This window comes from Moschus berezovskii, chromosome 23, assembly GCF_049115385.1.
Source record: "Moschus berezovskii isolate FMDL1 chromosome 23, NW_MosBer_1.0, whole genome shotgun sequence".
Classification (NCBI taxonomy): Eukaryota; Metazoa; Chordata; class Mammalia; order Artiodactyla; family Moschidae; genus Moschus; species Moschus berezovskii.
Genome location: NC_142482.1, coordinates 61,763,647 through 61,784,676, shown reverse-complemented (window position 1 = coordinate 61,784,676; position 21,030 = coordinate 61,763,647). Strand labels below are relative to the sequence as shown.

Sequence of the window (21,030 nt, the reverse complement as noted above, 5' to 3'; positions counted from 1 at the left end):
GGAGACCGACCAGCCTGCCCCAAGTCCCCGTGCCGCCTGGGGCTGGCCTGCCTGCCTCTGTCGGCCCCTTCCCACTGCGGCCGCTGGTTTCCCGCCGTGGGGCTCGTTGAAATTATCCACCTGGACATGGACTCGTGTGCATTGTGCTGGCCAGACCTGCACCGTGGAGGCTGACAGTCGGAGTTGGAAAGGGTGTCTTGCTGGTTCTCATGACGTTCCGTGGGGCCAGCCAGGCCCGAGGAAGACAGATTTTTCAAGAAACTCTATTTCTGTGTTTCCAGCCAATTTTGATGAACTTTTGACTTCCATTGAGAACCAGGAGTTTTATTGACTTGGCTCCTGACCAGGGAGCAAGATGCATGGCCTCCAGCCTGCAGCCCGCAAGTTCCCGCCCCGCGCCCGCCCCTTCCCCGCTCTTACGCTCCAGGGAAACGAGTATTGTGAAAACAAGAAGCCTCCTCTGGGGCCGAGGGTGTGGAAAACCTCACACTTGACCGTGGGCGTCGGAAGCCCACGTCCAAGTGCCCCGGAGGAAGGTGCCGGGTTTCTCCCCGGGGGTTGTGCTGGGGTCCGGGCAGCCTCTGCTTGAGCAACGGCAGGGTCCCAGCTGGTGTTTCATTACCAGGTGGAAGTTACATAACATGAGGTCTTCTAACGCTCAACTGTTCCCTGAAGCAGAAAGTATTTGGGTCAGAATCCTATGTTTTTCCCACAATCTATTGTTTGAAACTTTGCCCCAAGATCCAGCAAAAACGTGACGGCGTCCCTGAGCCGTCTCCAGTTAGAACAAACCGTGCCTCCCTCCACTGACATCACGCACAGCAGCTGGTCCTGCCCAGGTTCTGGCCTCTTGGTTTCAGATGAAAAGCTTCTGAGGGCAGCCGTGGTGATGACGTGGTAACCCCACAATGCCTGGCTCCTGGGAAGTCTGCAGCGAGCACTTGTTTAGCTGGTTTTCTTGCTGGGGAAGATGAGGAGACTGGTCCCCGACGGGCAGGTGCGAACCTTCCCTGGTTCGGGGCGTGGTTCCCTGGCTGAGCTGGGGAGAGCTGGGGACAGCTGGGGATGTAGTTAGGATGTAGTTAGGTGTAGTTGGGATGTGGTGTACACTTTCTGTTTCTGCCCTAAAAGCAGGATTGGGTCCCTTTGTAGTCTCTTTATTTAAGCAATAAACTGATGGCAAGTCACCTGTCCATGACGCTCTAATGAAGTGAGATAAAAAGTATACAGTGAACATGCTCACGGCCATACTGGTGAGACTCGGTTGGACAGCTCCTGGGGCCCCAGGTATCAGTTAGTGCCTTCAAGCCTCAGTGTGCTCACCCCTGATGGGGAGAGGATTATACTGACCTCTGAAGGCGCGTGCAGTGTGAGGTGCAGGGTTTGAATCCACACCGTGAAACCACGCAAAGAAGGTTCTCGGTTTCGCTGGTGAGCCTTGCAGTTCCAGCCTCCTCCCGTGAGGGGACGGCTGGGTTTTAGACAAAGCCATCGTCCAGTCTCTGGCAAATCACTGCACTCCCTTGAGCTGAGGTTTTCTCAGCTTTAAAGTGAAGCTAAGAGAGGCTGCTGGGCCCACGTTTACTTTGAAAGTTTCTTATGAAGATCGGGTGAAGTGAACTAGGGGGAAGCACTTAATCGACTTCTGGTGCTGCCGAAAAGTGAGCGACTCTTCTTGTCATTAATCTGTGGCCGCGTGAGGGGAAAATGGGCAGGTTTCAGAGGCAGGACAAGGTGGAAGAAATATTTTTTCATTAGCTTGCTGGTCGTTCACGCAGGCATGGATGGAACCCGGCTGGCAAACTGTTTATTTTTTTGGCTTCATCTGGCTTAATTGCAGCGCCAGGGCCTTCACTGTGGCATTCGGGCTTTTCTCTACTTGGAGTGCTTGGGCTTAGTTGCCCCCATGACACGTGGGATCTTAATTCCCTGACCAGGGATCAAACCCACGTCGCGTGAGTTGCGAGGCGGGTTCTTCACCCCTGGGCCACCGGGGAAGTCCCGCGTTCTTACCCTCTTTTCTCCTCGTGGGAGAACCTCCCTGAGAACACAGGGTGGATGGATTTCTGCTGCTTGTTGTCATTTGCCCACGTGGTGGGCGTCCCAGGTGGCTCGGTGGTAAAGAATCCGCCTGCAATGCAGGAGACGTGGGCGCAAGCCCTGGGTCAGGAAGATCCCTGGGGAAGGAAACGGCAGCCCACTCCACAGTCTTCTTGCCCGGAGAATCCCGTGGACAGAGGGGCCTGGCGGGCCACAGTCCACAGGGCCGCACAGGCGTCGGACACTCCTGAGCGACTGAGTCCTCCTGGCGCTGAAGCAGAGCCTCTCCTGGCCCGTGTGCCCCTGCCTCCCTGCTCCTGGGGTAGGAAACTGGGAGTGTGTTGAAATCGTGGAAGACCAGAGGCCAGTTCCTCTCCATAACCACCCCTCCAGGGTGGACATCAGATCTCACAGGAAGCTGCAGACCCAGCTCTGTCTCTAAGGCAGGGCCCCTCAGGCGGGCCTGTGGCCAGCACGGCATCCTCAGAGCCCATGAGAAGCCAGGCAGGACAGCCCAACCCGCGACCAGCACGTCTCAGGGCTGTTCCCGGGACTCCTGCCACCCCGGGGCCTCCCGGGATGTCTGCGCCTGATCCGTGCTAAGAAACGGCGTCCTGAGCGGCTCTGGGACACCTTGGCATCGTGATGCTAGCTGGACGCCTAGAATTCAGTGTGCTCAACCCAACCACCCCCTTCCGTAGGAACCTCCTGCCCCTGTGCTCAGCGTGTGACCGAGGGGTTTCTGGGAGCTTCTTCCAGGCCCCGCCCGGCCCCACCTAGGCGTGGACTCAGTGCAGTGGCCTGCCGGGCACCCCCTCCAGGCCCGGCTCCTCTGGGCGGGATGCCCCGTGTGACCCTGGAGGGCTGGGTGAGGAGGCGGCTGGCCCCAGGGACAGTGGCCAGGCGTGTTCGGGCGGCAGTGAAGGGCTTTCCGGAGCCAGCCACACCCCTGCCATCTCTCCCAGCTGCCAGTAAACCACCACCCTCCTTCCGTCTTAGCCAGGTGACACTGGTTTCAGCAACTTTGCAGCAAGAGTCTGGATGATGCCAGCGAGGGCTGAGGAGCCAGGTGGGTGGGGCGAGGCCAGGATGGAGTCTGGAGCCTGAGTCAGGGTTCAGGGGGCAGAGGGTACGGAGGCTCTCGAGACCTCTCTCCCATCCATCACTGGTGACTTGGGATTTCCCATTTCCTATTGAAAAAGCTCCAAGTTTGTTTTGAAATGGGAGCTAAGAAGAGCGTCTGTGTGTCCAGGAACACTAGCATCTGCTGGGAGCATCTCTGTCATTCTTTGACATCTCGGGGCTGGCTGTACTCCCCTCTTGACGTGGGCCCTCTGCCACCTGGGGCCCATCCACCTACCCCTGCCCCGATCTCTGACACCCAGAGGAGCAGAAGGACATGAGGGGGCCCAGGGTGTGGAGGCAGGCATCCTAAATCCACACTCTGCCCCGGCATACTCTTCACATAAACCTGAGCTAAATTAGGGCCGGAGAGGAGCCTCGTGAACGCTCCAGGGACTGGCTCACAGAAGGGGTTTGTTACAGACCTTGAAGGGCCCCTCTGCAAGGTTGTTCAGTCGCTCAGTCGTGTCTGACTCTCTGCGACCCCATGGCCTGTAGCCCGCCAGGTTCCTCTGTCCATGGGATTCTCCAGGCACAAATACTGGAGTAGGCAGACATGTCCTCCTCCAGGGGATCTTCCTGACCCAGGGATCGAACCCTCGTCTCCTGCATTGGCAGATGGGTTCTTTACCACTGAGCCTCCACGGAAGCCCCTCTACATAAAGCCCCTTTCTACTGAAAGAAAAAGTTTTTCTTTCTGATCCTGGTGTTATCAGAAGCGGCGGTGCTGTCTGTGTGCTGGGACCGGTCCAGGTGTGGTTTCTCCGGAAGCCAGGTGTACCAGACACTCCTTGTGACTCAACTCACTGCCGGGGATCCTTTTCCTTGTGTTATTGACACATAAGAAATACTGTTTCAGCCCTAAGATCAGATCACTTGCAGAGAATCTGAGACATCTCACAGGCAGGAACTTCTGAATCATTCAGTCCGGTTCCAGCAGTAATCCTGGGCCACTCACCACCCACGGGCAGACACTGCCTCTGGTGGGAGAAGAAAAGACCAAATCAGTTGTTTTTGATAGATTTCTGTCCTGTTGGAACTTTCTCCATCAACCCACCTAACAGATGCCATTTCCTAACGTGCCTTCCCGACAGTACTTCTGCCTGAAACAAACAAAAAACTAGCACATTAAAAAAATTAATACCAGGGGACTTCTCTGATGGTCCAGGGGTTACGAATCTGCCTGCCAACACAGGGGACACAGTTTTGATCCCTGGTCTGGGAAGACCCCACATGCTGGGGGGAGCTCGGCGCAGGCCCCTCAAGCCCTGAGCCTGCCCCTGAGCCCACATTTGGCAGCAAGGGAAGTGGCCATGATGGGAATCCTGAGCATCGCAGCTAGAGAGGAGCCCACACAGCTACGAAGGCCTGACACGGACATAAATAGATACACAAAAGTGTTATTGGGGGAATGTATTTGAAACAATAGCAGTAGGTACTGGCTGTGGAGAGCTCAGCCTGAGAACTGCCTCCTTCCGGTTCGTGTGTGATTAACAAGTTCCCTTCTGTCCTGACTGTGCACTCAAGTCCCCACGACATCATTCAGTTCCCCCCGCGTCTCTACGGGTGACCCGGGTTCCCTGGAGAAAGACCCCAAGAGGCTGCCTTCGGGCCGAGTGGAGACTACCTCCCTCCAGTCTCCACCTCACAGCATTGCATCTCTGTCTAAGCCCCTCGGGGTCACCGGGCCCGGGCACCTGATTGTACGCATTCGTTCACTCTCTAACAGATCTAACATGTGAGTGCCGGGACTATAGGAAGCAGTGGGAGAGCTTCCAAGCTAAGCTTATGGCAGGACAAGAGTAACTAAAATACTTGTAATCGTGAAAGAGCTGGTGCTTTATGTCAAATGGTAAATGTGCCAGTAACGGGCAGGCTTGGCCCGATGCCACCTCCTGGGGGACCTCTCTCCTTAGAATTGGTCGTTCCCCCCTTTACACTCAGCAGGGCTGGCACAGCATCTTCGATATCACAGCCCTTCTCGTGGTCTGTCCCGTAGTTTAGTTGGGTTACGAGGATCTGAAGAAGGGACCAAAATAAGAAGGAAGTGGGTCTTTGCCTTCCAGGAGCTGACACACTGGTGGTGGTTCAGAGAAGGGTCTGTTCAATGTTCACAGGAGCGCAGAGGTCAGGGGCGGAGGGGAGAATGTCCTGTGCACGGAGAAGATTCGGGGGGAGGAGGCGCGTGGAGGTAAGTGATTCCACGGGTCCAGGCGTAGGAACCAGCATTCTGGAACAAGAACAGGGCACGGACGGTCCTGGCTCCCTGGAGGAGGGTTTCTCACTGGTTTGCTGTTGACACCCGAGGGCAGGGCGCGCTGGGCGTGGGGCCATCCTGTGGCTGCAGGGCGATCCTGCCTCCAGGCCTCCACCTGCTTGAGGCCCTGGTGCCCACTCTGCCCACCGCCGCACCGCAGTTGTGGCAGCTCTGAACCTCAGAAGTCGTCACACGTCCCCTGGGGCTGGGGGCACAGCCCTGATGGAGACTTCGGGCAAACACACAGAGACACACGCGCGTGAGGAGGCATGAGCACAGACACAGGCGAGAAGCAGCCGACGCCCGGGCTGCTCGTGACCGAGGCCTCAAGGCACGGCAGAGGAGGGCGGGGTCCCCCTGAGTGTCCCCGTCCCTGGAGGCACAGACCCACAGGGGCCTGCCATCTGGCCATCCCCACAGAGCCCAGGGCTCCCGTGGCCTGTTGCCCACCAGGCTTGCCCTGAGCCCCAGTCCCACCAGGCTGTGACGGCTGGCCTCCGCTAGGCGACAGCGGTACCTGAGGACTGCTCCTCCTGGACCGAGCATTTTACTTCAAAGCGCACCTGGTTTCTCAAGGTAGCAGATGTAGCTTAGCCGGAGACTCTCAGCGTGAGTCAGAGGGTCTGCGGGCAGAGGAGCCGGGACCCCCAGGACAAGCTGCAGGCAAGCAGACTTCCTCCTTGGCTCAGAGCAGCCTGCTTCGGGTACAGTCAGTGCTCCAGGTCTGAAGGACAGCTGCTTAAGAATCGGCTACGGTTTTTTCCCTTTCGCCACTAGAGAAGGGAAACATGCCTTGTCGCTCCATGTTGGAAACTCCAAGCACCACACTCTTCCTGCGCCCCCTCCCCACCCTGGAAAATCCAGTCCTGGACCAGCTCCACACAGCTCTCGACCCCAAACCCGAACTCGAACCTCCCCTCTCCTCCCGGCTCCCGGGACCACCGTGCACTCTGCCGCTGGCCTCACCAGCAGCACTTTAAAGGTCAACGGGAATTTTCCCCACAAAGCTTCCAAGCCGAGATGCACTTGCAGCAGTGAAGCACCCAGCCTCTAGGAAGTAAGCCCCGTGGGTCTGCCCCTCTTCCACCTGGTAATTCAGGAGGATGGAGGGACTTGATTCTGAGTGGGAGGGAGCAGAAGAGGGACAGATTTGCTGAAGATGTAGAAGCAGAGATAAAGGGAGATGTGAAAGCAACAAGGAAATTGTTGCCAGGCAACGTGCCTGGTCGTCAAAGAGACAGAGCCATTGTCAGTGATAACCCATGAGCCATCTTCAATAACAGCCCATAAATCCCTGAACTGGAAAATGTCTGTGTCGGGAGGGGTAACGGCAAGCAGTTCTCCAAAGAAGCAAAGCATTGAGCTCCCCGCTCCGTTCCATAAATATGGACCATGATGTAAGCAAAGAAGGCTTACCAAGAGCTTTGTTCATTGTTGTAACAAAACTGGTTGATCTGCTCAGAAAGCGAAGTTTCCTGTGTAACTGGTCACAGAACTGCTCACACTCAGAGTCTTTCTTAACACCCAGGAGAGAAGAGCCGGCCGGAGAGAAAAAAACCAAATGCTTTATTTGAGGAACATATTTGTTTTTTATTTTATTGACATGTAGCTGATTTATGATGTGTTAGTTTCTGCATACAGCAGTGTGACCCAGTCACACACACATGTAGTTTTTCATGTTCTTTCCCATTCCAGTTTATCACAGGGTGTGGAAAGTAGGTCCCTCTGCTCTACAGTCGGACCCTGTTGTTTGTTTGGGGAGTTTTATCATCACGGGAGCACACAGCCAGTACAGACCTTCCATCCTCGAGGCTGGTGCTTCCTCCAAAGGCAAGACGTCATTCCAAACAGACTCATCATGGGCTCCACACACAATGTGTTCTGCGTATGTCAGTCACTGGGTGTCCTTGGTGGCTCGATGGTAAAGAGGGAATTTCCTGCAATGCGGGAAACCCGAGTTTGATCCCTGGGTCAGGCAGATCCCTGGAGAAGGAAACAGCAACCCACTCTGGTATTCTTGCCTGGAGAATCCCCCGGACAGAGGAGCCCGGCGGGCTACAGTCCACGGGGTCACAGAGAGCTGGACACGACTGAGCGACCAACACCGCACACACGGTCTATATGTGCCCACAAACTGCAAGATTCAGTAAACGCAGAGGACACAAAGAAGACTCCTCTGGGTCTTTAGAAAGCAGGGGAGAGGGCACCCTGGCAGGGCTGTGGCATTCAGAGGGCTGAGATCACTGTCTCCTGCTTTGAGTGTTGAATATACGGGTGAGTTCACTTTGTGAAGCATGTTTGAGCTATCCTACTTGCAGGTGTAGAAGGCACCGTATAAACACTGGTTAACGCCTCAAAAATGGCATTTATCAAAATACAAACTTTTCTGTTACATGTTTACGAGCTTTCTGAAGTCGAATAAAGGTGATCCCTAGTTAGGAAAATTGACGGCTGCCATGATGAAACGAAGCAGATGTCATCCAGAAGCAGGAGAGAGAACAGAGTGTGCTGTGCGGACAGTCAGCCGTCCTGGACTCCCCGGACCCTGCCCGGGGACGCCTCTGCCACCCACCCTCCCCTCAGCTCTCACGCTCCGCTCTGCTGACTCCTTGCAGGAGACTGTCTCCTCAATGGAGAGGACTGTCCACTCGCATTAACTCACTTACGGAGTAAATGTATTTTAATTTTTATCACCCACAGTGATAAAAAAGCATCAATGTTTGAAACGTAGTTCAGCAAGCAACCGGAGCAAATGGGGTAGGACAGGAAAGGCAGGAAGAAATCAATGAGTTTAAAGCCACGAAAGGGGATTCCGCGGCGATCCAGTGGTTAGGACTCCACACTGCCACTTCAGGGGTACGGCTTCATCCCTGGCAGGGGAACCAACGTCCCACAAGTCTGGAGGAGCTGCCAAAAGAGTCCACCAAAGTCCTTATCTTTCGATATATTTAGGTCATAGGAGAGCAATTGAAAATTCTAAGTATCTACTGTTTTGCCTTGATAAACAACTGGGTTTACTTTAAAATGGGAAAGTTAAAAAAAAATAATAAAAAATAAAATGGGAAAGTTTTTACGCAAATTCCTAAATATTTTTTACCCAATTTTTACCCAGTTTCCTAATGTATCAACCTTTGCACAGAACACTGAAATTTGCAATGCGTTTATTCTTTGAAAACCGACTTTTTAAAATATTGTGCAATAAGAAAACATATACAGTTCTAATTTACAGGAAATTTTATGTCTCTGCTGAAGCAAAGATCTTGCTACCAGGATTTGTTGTAACAGACATTTGCAAAATACAGGAAGGGCTGGTGTAAGAACTTCGGGAAAACCTCTTTGAGGAACTTTCTTTTGCTGCGCAGGGTGGGCTGTTCACGGTCTCTCCCGTGAGTTGGAAAATCACCTTTGTTCCTCGACGCCTATGAGACCACACACTACACCTCACCTGTTGGCAGAGACTGGTTTCTTCATTCTGCAGGGCTCTGCCCATACCGTAGGCGCGGCTGCGGTCACACAAGCCACCAACTGTTTTTTCGGGTCGGAAAGTATCCGGTGTCGCAATTCTGTGTGTGTAATGAGAACCCCAAGAGATTAGATGAAGAAATGCTTTTCCACTTTATAACCTGGACGTGTCTCGGAGCCATCCACCTTCCGAGGTCGAAGTATAAGGGACCCTGCGTAAGTCCTGGGAGGTTTCTGAACTGACAGGTGCACCCTCTGGCCTACTTGTGTGCAAAGATCTCGGCTCTTAGCAGTGACCCCGGAGGGGCTGGGCACTGGAGATGTGCCTCGGAAATGTGAGAACTGGGCAGGTCCCGCCACAGGGCCGTCCACCCGCTCTTCCCAGGCCATCCCAAGTTATACGCTGCCTCAGGTCCCGCCACAGGGCCGTCCACCCGCTCTTCCCAGGCCATCCCAAGTTATACGCTGCCTCAGGTCCCGCCACAGGGCCGTCCACCCCCTCTTCCCAGGCCATCCCAAGTTATACGCTGCCTTCTCAAACGTGAGTGTATTTGAGATTGTAAAGCTATTGAAGATTTCATTTAAACTGGCCGAGGTTCACAGCTGAGTGGGAAAAGTGTTAATAGTGAAGGGCAAGCATCTCTTCCAAAGGCTTCGAGCGCCCTCATCCCCCTGGGAGGCTCTTTGTGGTGCATCAGGAGGAGGTCTACTCCAAGGCCCCAGGCGGCTTCCTTCCTCCCGTCTGCAGCCTGAAGACCGCGCCACCCAGCTTAAAGCACCAACATCGCATGTGGAGCACCATGCCTGGCCCCACAACTTGGAGAATCTGGGAACTGACGTATCTGTTTGAAATCATGTTGAATGTCAGCTCTTTAAACATGATTCTGCCCTAGACAGGGCTTCCCAGGTGGCTCAGCAGGAAAGAATCTGCCTGCAATGCAGGCAATCCCTGGGTTGGGAATATCCCTTGGAGGAGGAAATGGTAACCCACTCCAGTATTCTTGCCTAAGAAATCCCATGGACAGAAGAAGCTGGCAGGCCTACAGTCCATGGGGTTGCAAAAGTCGATCACCACTTGGCGACTAAACCACCAACCACCACTGCCCAGACTCTTTTTTCCCCCCTTCTTTTCCTCTGAAGTGTCTTCTTACTGACTTCTCTGGGTTTTTTATCTTCCCTTTTGCATTTTTCCATCCTTTTGTCTTTCTAGATTGCATTTTTCTTTCTGAAAGAAGTTCTGGATAATTTTTCCTGATCTGACAAGTCACAGTTTCTCTCGCTTGCCATCTGTAATTTGCTAATAAATCGTACCTATTTTGTACTTCATTCTTAGCTGTGTTTCTGAGCTCTAGAATTTCCATCTCATTTTTGAAACTGATTTAAGCTTCCAGGTATCCGCTGAGATGCTTAACCTTGTCTGTTGTCCTGCTGATCGGAGATGGCAGTGCTGTTCTGTGATTTGTGTGCGATGGTTCCAACAGCTGGAGCCTCAGGACCTCCGCTTCTACCGTCTGCGTTTCTCTGTGTTTATGCTGTCCTGGCTCAGGAGGGGGTCTGCAGGACAGACTAGGTGTCCCCAGCCAGTTACCCTCGACTGTATGCTGGGTGTCGTATAAGAAAAGCTGCTTATAAAAAATCATTTGAAGTTTATGGGTAATCTTTCTGCCTCTGGGTTGTAGCAAACCAGGATGAATGTAACCCAATTCTAGGGCCTGGAATTTTCCAGGCTGTCTGACAACTTCAGCAGGGCTGCAATCTGCGATGGTTCACTCATGCCTTAGGGTGTCAGGAGGTTGAATGGGGCCCTCACTCTTAATGGGTCCAAACTCAGGCTCCCGAGCCTAGCACATTGCCAAAACGCCCCCACGTCACACCTCATAGATCTCTTCTGGATTGGGAGATGCTCCAGTCCCTGCTGGGTCTCGGGCCCAGTGTTTCTCCAGAATTGAGTCAACCTTCCCCCGAGGGGCTGCCATGTATTTTGTTTGGTTTTCCAGTTGGTCTCCAGAGGTTTCTGGGTTATCTCACTCATCGTTATGAGAGCTGGACGTTCTACACATCAGATATGAACTTGGGGACTTCCCTGGTGGTCCAGTGGTTGGGACTCCACGCTTTCACTGCCAGGGCCACAAGGGCACCGGTTCCATCCCTGGCTGCTATGGGCAGCGAGGCAAAAAAAAAAAAATCAGATCTAGACCCTGCTCTCGAATTTCCTAGTGTTCTGACTTCAACAGCTGACAGTAGTCCAGGGGCCTGTTCCCTCAAACACAAAAAGGGAGGATTTGAGCAGAGCTGCTTGGGCCCAAGTAACTCGATCAACATGATTTACTCTAAATCGCTGAGTAGATGTTGGACTGAGGAGCAAAAAGGGACAGACAACTGTAGCTTTCCTCCTGGCCCCTGCAGCCAAGAGGACCCAGGGTACGGCAGGTGCTAGGAAGTATCTTAAGATAAAAGGAGGAGGATCGCCTGCCAGCATGAGGTGGCTGGGATTCTGTTTCCGTGCTGTGCGCTCACTGCCCGTCAGCCAGACGTGAGCACAAGTCAGGCCAAGAACCCCCCTCTGCAGTCGTGGCTTGCCCGAGATCAGGGAGAATCAAGGAGAGGACTGAGGTCAATCTGGTTTGCACGATCTTAGGAAACTTTATTAACCAACCCACCAGCTTCACGAGAGCAAGAAGATGCAGCATTTCAAGGCGCATTCCAAGAAGAACATTGACAAAGGTTGGCATTCATCAAATAGCACCCTGCCACCCATCTTCCTCCAGAGCCTTGCATAAAGCTGTCCTGTTACCATAAGAACGTGTGCCAGATGATGGACGTCAAGAGCCTTTATCAAAAACATGGGAGAAGCCAGTTAGCAGTGAGGTCCTATTGTCATTTCTTGGCTTCTTTCCTGAGACAACACCTACTGCTTGATTCCTTGTGCCCTTCATAACGCGTATCCGGAGGACCAAGGAAGAAGAGGCAAGGGAGGGCTTGGGCTGCCGCCAGGTTGAGGGCTGGACACAGGGCCAGAGACCTCGCCAAGGCAAGTCTGTCTCCTAACCCTGACCCTCAATGGGGGCGCTCACCTGTATTTCAACTAAGTATCTGTTGAAGCCTCCCCTCAGCTATCAGGACATCTCTCTATTGCGGCTTGACCACAAGTCATGATGGCATGACCACTGTCCCCCACGGCTCTCAGGAGAGTACAGCAACTTCATAGACTGCTACATTGTCAAGGAGCTCATCTGATGTTTTCTTTTTTTAACTCAATGCATTCAAGAGAAATCAGGACATTTTTTTCAGTATAAAAAAAGAAGAGATACCCAGGCCAAGTTAATGGGTGTGAACAGTCAACAGAGCTGAGCTTACAAAGGAGATTAAAGATTCATTATCGAATATCTTTACAGGTAAAGATATATGAGAATGGTCACCACCTAAAGGGCAGGCAAAGAGCTGTAGGCTCGACCTTGCATTAACGTCTCTAGCATCTAAGGGGAGGAGAGCCTGCCTAGGAACAGGACGTGTGAGGAGGGCTTGTGGCGGATGAAGAAGATGAAAGGGTGGTCGGCAATGAACTCCTCCTCCGGCAGCAGCATGGCGAACTCAGCGATGGCCCCCGTGGCAGCCGCCGCCTCCGTGCCCTCCTCGTTCACGTCCACGACGGACTTGTGGACCACCTTGGATATGAAGAGGTCCCTGGCCCCCGCCATGCCGGACAGGTCCGCCTTGCTGCTGAAGAGATCCCGTGCACCCAGGCGCGCCAGGGGCTCACTGAGGTCGTAGCTTTCCTCCAGCTTGAACCGGGGCAGCTGGACCCTGACCTCAAGGAGGTCCAGGCTCTCAGGTCGGGTCCACTCCCACAGCTTCTCCAGAGTCAGCTGTTGCTCAATCTGGAATCAAATGGGCAAAAAGAAGAGCTGAAACCATTCTATGGAAGTCAGTCGATAAGGCTGTTTAGATGAACGGACATCCTATCCACTGCTCGCTAGTTTCCTTAATGTTAGCACCAAAACAGCCTCCACTTGGGGATTTCACGCCTTTCAGCTGCTGGTGATAATAAACAGAACCGCGTTCCCAGGCACCAAGGCCCCCTCATGGAGACGAGGCCCAGGAACCACCTGCCCCCACCCAGGACTGAAGCAGCCTCTGCCACGCTGGACCGCCTGGCATCATGGCTGTTGTTACCCTAACTGACTCAGTGACACGGGGTGATTTTTGGAGCTTTGTTCTCTGTCTTCTGTTTATCTGAGTCCCAGGGGTCACTGTGGTTATCTGTGAACCTCACACAGCTCATGAAGCTGAAGCTCCAATACTTGGGCCACCTGATGCAAAGAGTTGACTTATTGGAAAAGACCCTGATGCTGGGGAAGATTGAGGGCAGGAGGAGAAGGGGGCGACAGAGGATGAGATGGCTGGATGGCATCACCGACTCAATGGACATGGGTTTGAGCAAACTCCGGGAGATGATAAAGGCCAGGGGAGCCTGGCGTGCTGCAGTCCACGGGGTCGCAGAGAGTCAGACATGACTTATCGACTGAACGGCAACAAGAAGAACACGGGTAAAACCAGAAACAGACTGAGCTCCTCGTCTAAAGTGGGGCAGCCGCAGCCCACACTGGGAGCCCTGTCCTAAGCGCCGGGTCGCCCTGCAGAGAGCGCCGGGCACAGTGTGGGCCCAGCTCCTGGGTCGCCCTGGCACCGCCCCACCGGCACAGAGCCACGCCGCACTGCCCTACTGACGCTGATGACTCCAGGCTTCCTAGCTCACAGTCAGGGAGGGACAACCGTGGGAATACAGCTGAAAGCGGGAACACCCAGGCTCCAACGCACGCTGCAGCTGCAGGCGTCTAACATCAGAGCCCACTCAATGGGGAGTTTAGTGAGCAGGGGAAGGGAAAAGCACACAACAGGACAGACACACGGAAGAAAAACTGCCCCCTTCACACTGCTGCCTCTTCCACACACACACACACAGATGCTCACGCGTGTGAACACACACACAGGTGCTCACGCGTGTGAACACACACAGGTGCTCACGCACGTGAACACACACACACAGGTGCTCACACGCGTGAACACACAGGTGCTCACGCGTGTGAACACACACACACACGGTCTGTGCACCACACGGCACCTTCTTCAGCCCCGTGGCCTCGTCCTGGATGTCGTCTGGCAGCAGGATGGTCATGCTGAGGTCCTTGCCCTCGTAGGGCAGCTCCAGCACCCGGCACTTAAGATCCTTGATGTAGCCGAAGGGAAACTTCTTCTTCTGATACATCATCTTCACTGTTTTTGTTTCTTTCTGAGCAATCAGAACACAGATCGCCCATCACGATCCGCGTAGCTTTGCAGCACAGAGTCATCTAGACAGTCATCCCCCCTCACCTTATTCAGTCTGAAAGGTGCATCCTTGGTGGCCTCCACCATGAATTTCTCCTGCCAGTTCCCTTTGAAATAGATGGCGTTCACCAGCACCAGCTTCGTCAAGCTGTCAACCATACCTGAGGCCAACAGCTCCGGAATTTTTCCTAAAAAGACAAACTTAGCTTTTTAAAAACCCACCTATCAGAATTCCAAATTTGAATGGACCTTTGATTTGCACTGGGCTTCCCTTGTGGCTCAGCTGGTAAAAAATCTGCCTGCAATGCAGGAGACCTGGGTTCGATTCCTGGATTGGGAAGATCCCCTGGAGAAGGGAAAGGCTACCCACTCCAGTATCCTAGCCTGGAGAATTCCACGGACTGTATAGTCCCTGGGGTCACAAAAAGTCGGACATGACTGAGTGACTTTCACTTCACTTTCACTTTGATTAGCACTGGGCTTCCCTCATAGCTCAGTTGGTAAAGAATCTGATTGTAGTGCAGGAGACCGGGGTTCAATTCCTGGGTTGGGAAGATCTCCTGGAGAAGGAAATGGCAAACCACTCCAATATCCTTGCCTAGAGAATCCCATGGACAGAGGAGCCTGGTGGGCTGCAGCCCATGGGGTTGCAAAGAGTCGGGCACGACTCAGCGACTAACACACTTGATCAGCACTGAGACGCAATTCAAATGCTTCCTTCTACCCAACGTCCTGGCACACGGCACTAAGTTAGCTAAGCCCCCTGGGGTGCTCCCACTGTGAATACCCTCGGAGGGACTTCCCTGGTGCTTGAGAATCTGCCTTCCAAAGCAGGCGGTGCAGATTCCATCCCTGGCTGGGGAACTAAGACCCCACAAGCCTCGGGGCAGCAAAGCCCACACAGCACACCAGGGGGGTGCCCGCCACAACTCAGACCAGACAGACAGACAAACACGCCCACTCGAGAACTACCCCGAGCGGCAATGCTTCGAAACAAGTCGTTGGGCTAAAGGGCTAAAAACAGGAAGAATCTCCTTTTCTGGGATGTATGATAACCAGTGGGCCTCATTTGGAGACAGGCCATTCTTTTTCAGGAAAGGAAAAATTTCTTAACCAAAGTGTTTCTAGTCACTAAGAAATAAATCGCTTCTTCAAACCGTCCATGTGGTCGCCTGACTCCCAGAGGGAAGCTTTTAACAGACGTCTGAGAAGTAGGACAGCTCCTCCGTGGACACGGCCCCACTCGTGGTGTGGGAGGCTGTGACGGCCGCTGTGGGTGTGGAAGGGACAGGTGTCCTGTGGGTGCCTTGACCCTTCCGTGGCTATGACAGAGACACGAACCAGAGACACAGCCTGACTCCTTAGACGAGGTGTTGGCAAAAAACACTCATGACCACAGCGGCTTGTAGATGTTGGATCACGAGGTTTTCATCCCTTTGTTCTACAGTAGTTTCAACTTTTAAGCGCAGTTTGGGGCACTTACAGGGAAGAAGCTTTTAGCATCTTCAGTTAAACCATGTTTATATTTCCACGTGGAGGGGTTCCTGTGATTGAAAGCTGTCCGGCCCTGGGCAGTGGAGGTGGACCCCGGGGTCAGGCCGAGAGGCGAGGGAAGGGGAGAGTCCCCTGCAGGGGAGAGGCGGGCGGAGGGAGGGGGACCTGGCAGACGGCCAGCGCCGCCCTCGCCCACCTGCCGTCTGCCCTTTGACCCACTCGTTTATGGTCTTCCTCGAATCCTCGGAGGCCTGCAGAAAGTCCACGCTGGCCAGCGCAGCACTGTACATTTTCTGAGTTGAAGCTAAGAACTCCTGTTTAAGAAAAGAAAAAGGAGGTGTCGTGAGGAACTCCTGCTCCATACAGCAGTGGTTCTCTAAACTCCTTAAAAGCAACAGAAATAATCCCAAAGGCATATTTCATGGTCAGAACAAAAGTGTTAGCTCTTCTACTTTTTTTTATTCTGGTGAAAAACACCTAACATTGAATTGACAATCTTAACCACTCTTAAGTGGATAGTTGAGTAGTTTTGGTATTGTACAACATTTACCAATTCTTTTCTATTCTCTGACTAACATTTTCATAAACAAGCAAATACTGATTGTGCTTGGAAGTGAATGACGGGATTCACTCGATTTCTTTAGTAGAGCAGCCAGGGTTGATCTTTCCACCGTGGAGATGAGAAATGAAATCACATCCGCCGAGGAGAACGCTGTTGGTTATGTTTTCATTCTGGATTATTTTTCTGAATGTTTATAAAAATTAAAACTGGTTTCTGTGACTTGATCGTGCTGGGCAAAAAAGTCTGCATTGTCTTTCGAGTTTGAGAACACGAAGAGCAAAGCACTCACCGGGAGGAAATTGTAGCTTTTCTCTCCGAATAACCTGTTGGCGAGTTTCAGAGTGTACGGAGCACCGCGCTTATTGATATCAGCATTCAGACTCTGAAATCCCGAATGAATCTCCTCAACCCCTTCGAAATGGAGAGCCTAAAATAAAGGAAATATTATTTCTATAACCATGGATTTTGAAATTATAACCCGATTCCTTGGAATTTGCTTCCATCAAATTAATATGTTCATAAATATATCTGTACAAATAGAATTTTCCTGAAAGTTCTCAGAAATAAACAGTAGATGAAAGAATCATTAGCTACGCAAGAACACAAAGGCGGTGAAGACTGAGAGGTTTTTAATCGCCTTACAGCGTCAGCAGCTCACCTGCTTAAAAACAGTTTCATTAAACTTAACACTGGGCAAAAGTTTAACTCTCCACATATCAGCTACACCAAGAGTCACTTTATGGTTTTACGGGCCTGGGCTGGTTCCTTCTTTAAGGCACAAAGAACAAAGCTCTACCGTGTACAAAGGCCGGTCTCTCCCTGATATGTGGAGCGTGTGTGTGGGCACTGTGATCCATCTCTTCAGTGGAGACGGGAGGAAGAACTTAAGACTTCTCTTCACTGAGGTTATAAAGTTCCTGCTGCTGCTGCTGCTGCTAAGTCACTTCAGTCGTGTCCGACTCTGTGTGACCCCATAGACGGAAGCCCACCAGGCTCCCCTGTCCCTGGGATTCTCCAGACAACAACACCGGAGCGGGCTGCCATTTCCTTCTCCAATGTATGAAAGTGAAAGTGAAGTCGCTCAGTCGTGTCCGACCCTTAGCGACCCCACGGACTGCAGCCTACCAGGCTCCTCCATCCATGGGATTTTCTAAGCAAGAGTACTGGAGTGGCTTGCCATGAACCTCAAAACAGAAGCTCAGATTACCTTGCAGGGGCAACTAACAGTTACTAGTACCAGGGGTTTTTTTCTGTTTTTTTTTCTTTTAAGTAGATTTTTGAAAACTTTCAAATGCTTCTGTATCTACAGTGATGAAAAAAGCATTGGTTCTCCATCAAGTACAAACATGGACGCTGTGCAGCTGCAACAGGCCAGTGAACCTGAATCTGGGCTGGACCTTCCTGGCTCTAGGTGTAGTGTGACCTGTGACCCGGACATTAGAAAGACCTTTGAGGACGCCCTTTCTTTCGAGGAAAGCCAGAGTTCCCCACTCAGAATAAAGCAGGCCCAGCACACGGGTGCCCTCCACACCCCCCAAGGACAGGCGGAGTCTCCGCGTTGCCTCCCTGTCTCCCTGAAGGGCCTTCCTGCTCTCACAGGACACGCCTGGGCCAGGCCCAGGAGCACAGGGCCGCGCGCGTTCTCGTGGCCCCTCAACCTCTCCACTAGGCTTCATTATGCTCCAAGGAACGAGACCCCGCAGGTGCTGCCGGAGGAGCCGGCATCACAGGCAAAGCAGAAAGCAGACGGTCCTGGGGGAGGAGGTGCCCTGGCTGACCCGAGAGCCAGGCCGACTCGAGCTGGGGCAGAAGCAGCAGGGGGGGGCCAGTCTTCTCACTGCTCTGTCCTCAGCTCGGGGGAGACACCATGGTCACCAAAGCGGGTTTCCCAGGGCGAGGCTGATCCATTGCACTCGGGACGTGCTGACCCCTGTGATTTCCCCAAATGTGGGAGACTCCACTGGGTTTCCCTGATAGCTCAGGTGGTAAAGAATCTACCTGCAATGCAGGAGAGCTGGATTCGATCCCTGGGTCAGGAAGATCCCCTGGAGGAGGAAACGGCAACCCACTCCAGTCTTCTTGCCTGGAGAATCCCATGGACAGAGGAGCCTGGTGGGCTACAGTCCATGGGGTCGCAAAGAGTCAGACACGACTGAGTGACTAACACGCCACACTTTACACTTGCTCAGCCCAACAAAAAACCCTCTGGCGCATGCATGCATGCATGCGAGGTCGCTTCAGTCCTGTCTGACTCTGGGGGCTCCAGGCAAGAATACTGGAATGAGTTGCCGTTTCCTCCTGCAGGGGATCTTCCCGACCCGAGGACTGAATCTGAGGCTCCCACATCTCCTGCACTGGCAGACGGGTTCTTTACCGCTAGAGCCACCCTATCACAGGTACTCAGTAGAGACTGGCTCGTGAATGACAGCCTGCATCCTAGTGGGTTTCCCCTGGGGCTTTTTCTGGAAGTCTGACCTCATGAAGTATAACGTGACACACAACGCTGAACACCGAGAGACAGTTCTACAAACGCACTGTGCGCGCAAGCCTGCGAAGTCGCTTCAGTCTTGTCCGACTCTTTGTGGCCCCATGGCCTGCAGCCCCCCAGGCTCCTCTGCCCGTGGGATTCTCCAGGCCAGGATACTTGAGTGGGATACCATGCCCTCCTCCAGGGGATCTTCCCGGCCCAGGGATTAAAACCGAGTCTGCCTGAGTCTCCTGCGTTCCAGGCGGATTCTTAACCACTGAGCCATCCGGGAAGCCCACAAACGCACTGCAAGAGCTCAAAGGCACAGCCTTTGGTCCAGCCTGAGGCAGGGTTCAGCCAGGAAAGCAGACTATTCTGGCTAGTTTCTGCTGACCTTGGAAATCTGTGCTGCGGTATCGCCTCTGGCCCCCAGAAAGACCATGGCCAGCGCTGACGAGATGCTGAAGGGGGAGATGAAGATGTTTCCAGCAGGATTGCTCTCGGTCAGGGTGAGGAACAGGTCCACGGCGAAGCGGGTGTTCGCTGCGCTCAGCTGCTCCATGGTGAGGCTGCAACGCAGAGCAGAGCCTGAACTGACCGTGGCCACACAGGCAAATCAGCAAGGTCACCCCCATCTCCTCTCAGCTTGGGCCACCGCCCCATGAAGTTCACTGGAACTTGTACTTTCTCCTTCTCTTTCTAGGAGGGCAAGAACCGGCGTGCACAGATGTGGGAGCCTGGGGAGACTGGCCAAGGACTCAGCACTGACATGGGATCCAAGTTTCCCTTAGAAAATCAGAGCGACCTGCCACCCAATGAAGCAAATCCCAGCAAGGAGACAGGATGGCCCTTGTTTTGGGGCTCACTGTCCGCTGTCTGGTGAGGTCCTGTCCCCAGTCTCGCGGGATAGAAGAGCTCAGAAACCCAACACAGGCCCCGAGGCAGGTCGAGCAGCTGGACAGGGAGAAGGTGACCAGAAACCTTGTCCCTACCGCGGGCAGCAGGGTCTGCGGGCACAGCAGCTGGCCCCTGTCCCCGCCGGGCCTCCCTCTCAGCCCCAGACTCAGCCAAGGAAGGGGATAGGCGGGGGGCTGCCCCACGAGTGAGTCACAGCTGAATTACTACTGTCGCTGAGAACCCCCCTCCCGCGCCTCCAGCCGCAGCAAAGAGGAAGGAGGAGCGGCTGGGCCTGGGCCGGACCGCGCACACAGCTCGGGAGGAAGGGGAGAAGGGCTGGGCTCTGCCTTCGGTTCCGCCTTCTGGCCGCCGGGGAGCGACCTCCGTGCGCCCGGCCTAGAGCGACCGGACGCGGCGGGCGCGGAGACCCCGGGGCGGGGCGCACGGCGGGCCGGAGTGACCCCCGCACAGGAGACCCCGGGGGGCGCGGGCCAGGGGGCCGGGTGACCGCCGGACAAGGAGTTTCCGCGGCGCACGGCGGGCCGGCGTGACCGCCGCACAGGGGGACCCGCGGGGCGTGGGCCAAGGGGCTGGGTGATCGCCGGACACCGGGATTCCGAGGGGCGCACGGCGGGCCGGGGTGATCGCCAGATGCCGGACGCTGCGGGGCGCGGGCGACCCGAGCCTGTCCCGCCCGCCCAGCTCCCTGCCCGGCCTTACCCGCTGCTCGGCTGCCTGGGCGGGGCGGGGCCTGGGACAGGCCGAGCGCGGCCCTTATAGCGGCGGACCGGGCGGCGCCGGCGGGGCGGGGCGCCCTGCCCCCTGACTCAGCTCCCAGGAGCCAAGCGGGGCGGTGCACCCGGCGTTGAGCGGCCTGCGCGCAGCGCCCTCCTGGAGATCAGCACCCCTGAGTCCCCGGCAAACTCAGGTCTCTGCCAAGGGCCTGTCATCTCTGTCAAGATGAGCTGTTTCTTACTAAGGTGTGATTGACTGAGATGCCGATGCATCACCTCTCAGAGGCCAAACCAGCCTCTTCGCAGTCTCATCTGTAGGCTCCAGCCTCTCCGGTTATGCGGGAGTGGTGGGGGTGGGGGTGGTGAGGAGGGGCCCTCAGGGTGAGAGAAAACAGAATCAGTTCCAAGCAACATTGCTCAGGTCCCTGGCTCAGGTGTCCAGTGAATTCAGCCCCAAGATTCCCCTGGCAAGTGACGACCCCACCAGGCTGGGTCAACTCACATAACTGCACGCACACCATGAGAACGCCGTTCGTGGGAATAAAGTATTTCTTACCCATTACACAATACTGAAATGTACACTGGCCAGTTTTCCCCTCTATGAACTGTTAGAGTGACTATGAGTGAGGACTAAAAGCAGGAACTCCTTCTGTAAGTTCTTTTTGGG

At 54.1% G+C, this 21,030-nt stretch overlaps 1 protein-coding gene across 1 annotated transcript; it reads right to left on the bottom strand.

Annotated features, from left to right (window-relative positions):
• Positions 1 to 11,501: 11,501 nt before the first annotated feature.
• Positions 11,502 to 20,470, bottom strand: SERPINB1 (serpin family B member 1). Its single transcript, XM_055406597.2, has 7 exons — positions 20,350 to 20,470; positions 19,127 to 19,301; positions 16,555 to 16,692; positions 15,900 to 16,017; positions 14,255 to 14,397; positions 14,004 to 14,171; positions 11,502 to 12,759 (listed from the first exon to the last, which is right to left on the bottom strand). The coding sequence occupies exons 2-7, from the start codon at positions 19,292 to 19,294 to the stop codon at positions 12,358 to 12,360; spliced, it is 1,137 nt and encodes a 378-aa protein (XP_055262572.2). The 5' UTR covers positions 19,295 to 19,301; positions 20,350 to 20,470; the 3' UTR covers positions 11,502 to 12,357.
• Between the last annotated feature and the right edge of the window lie 560 nt (positions 20,471 to 21,030).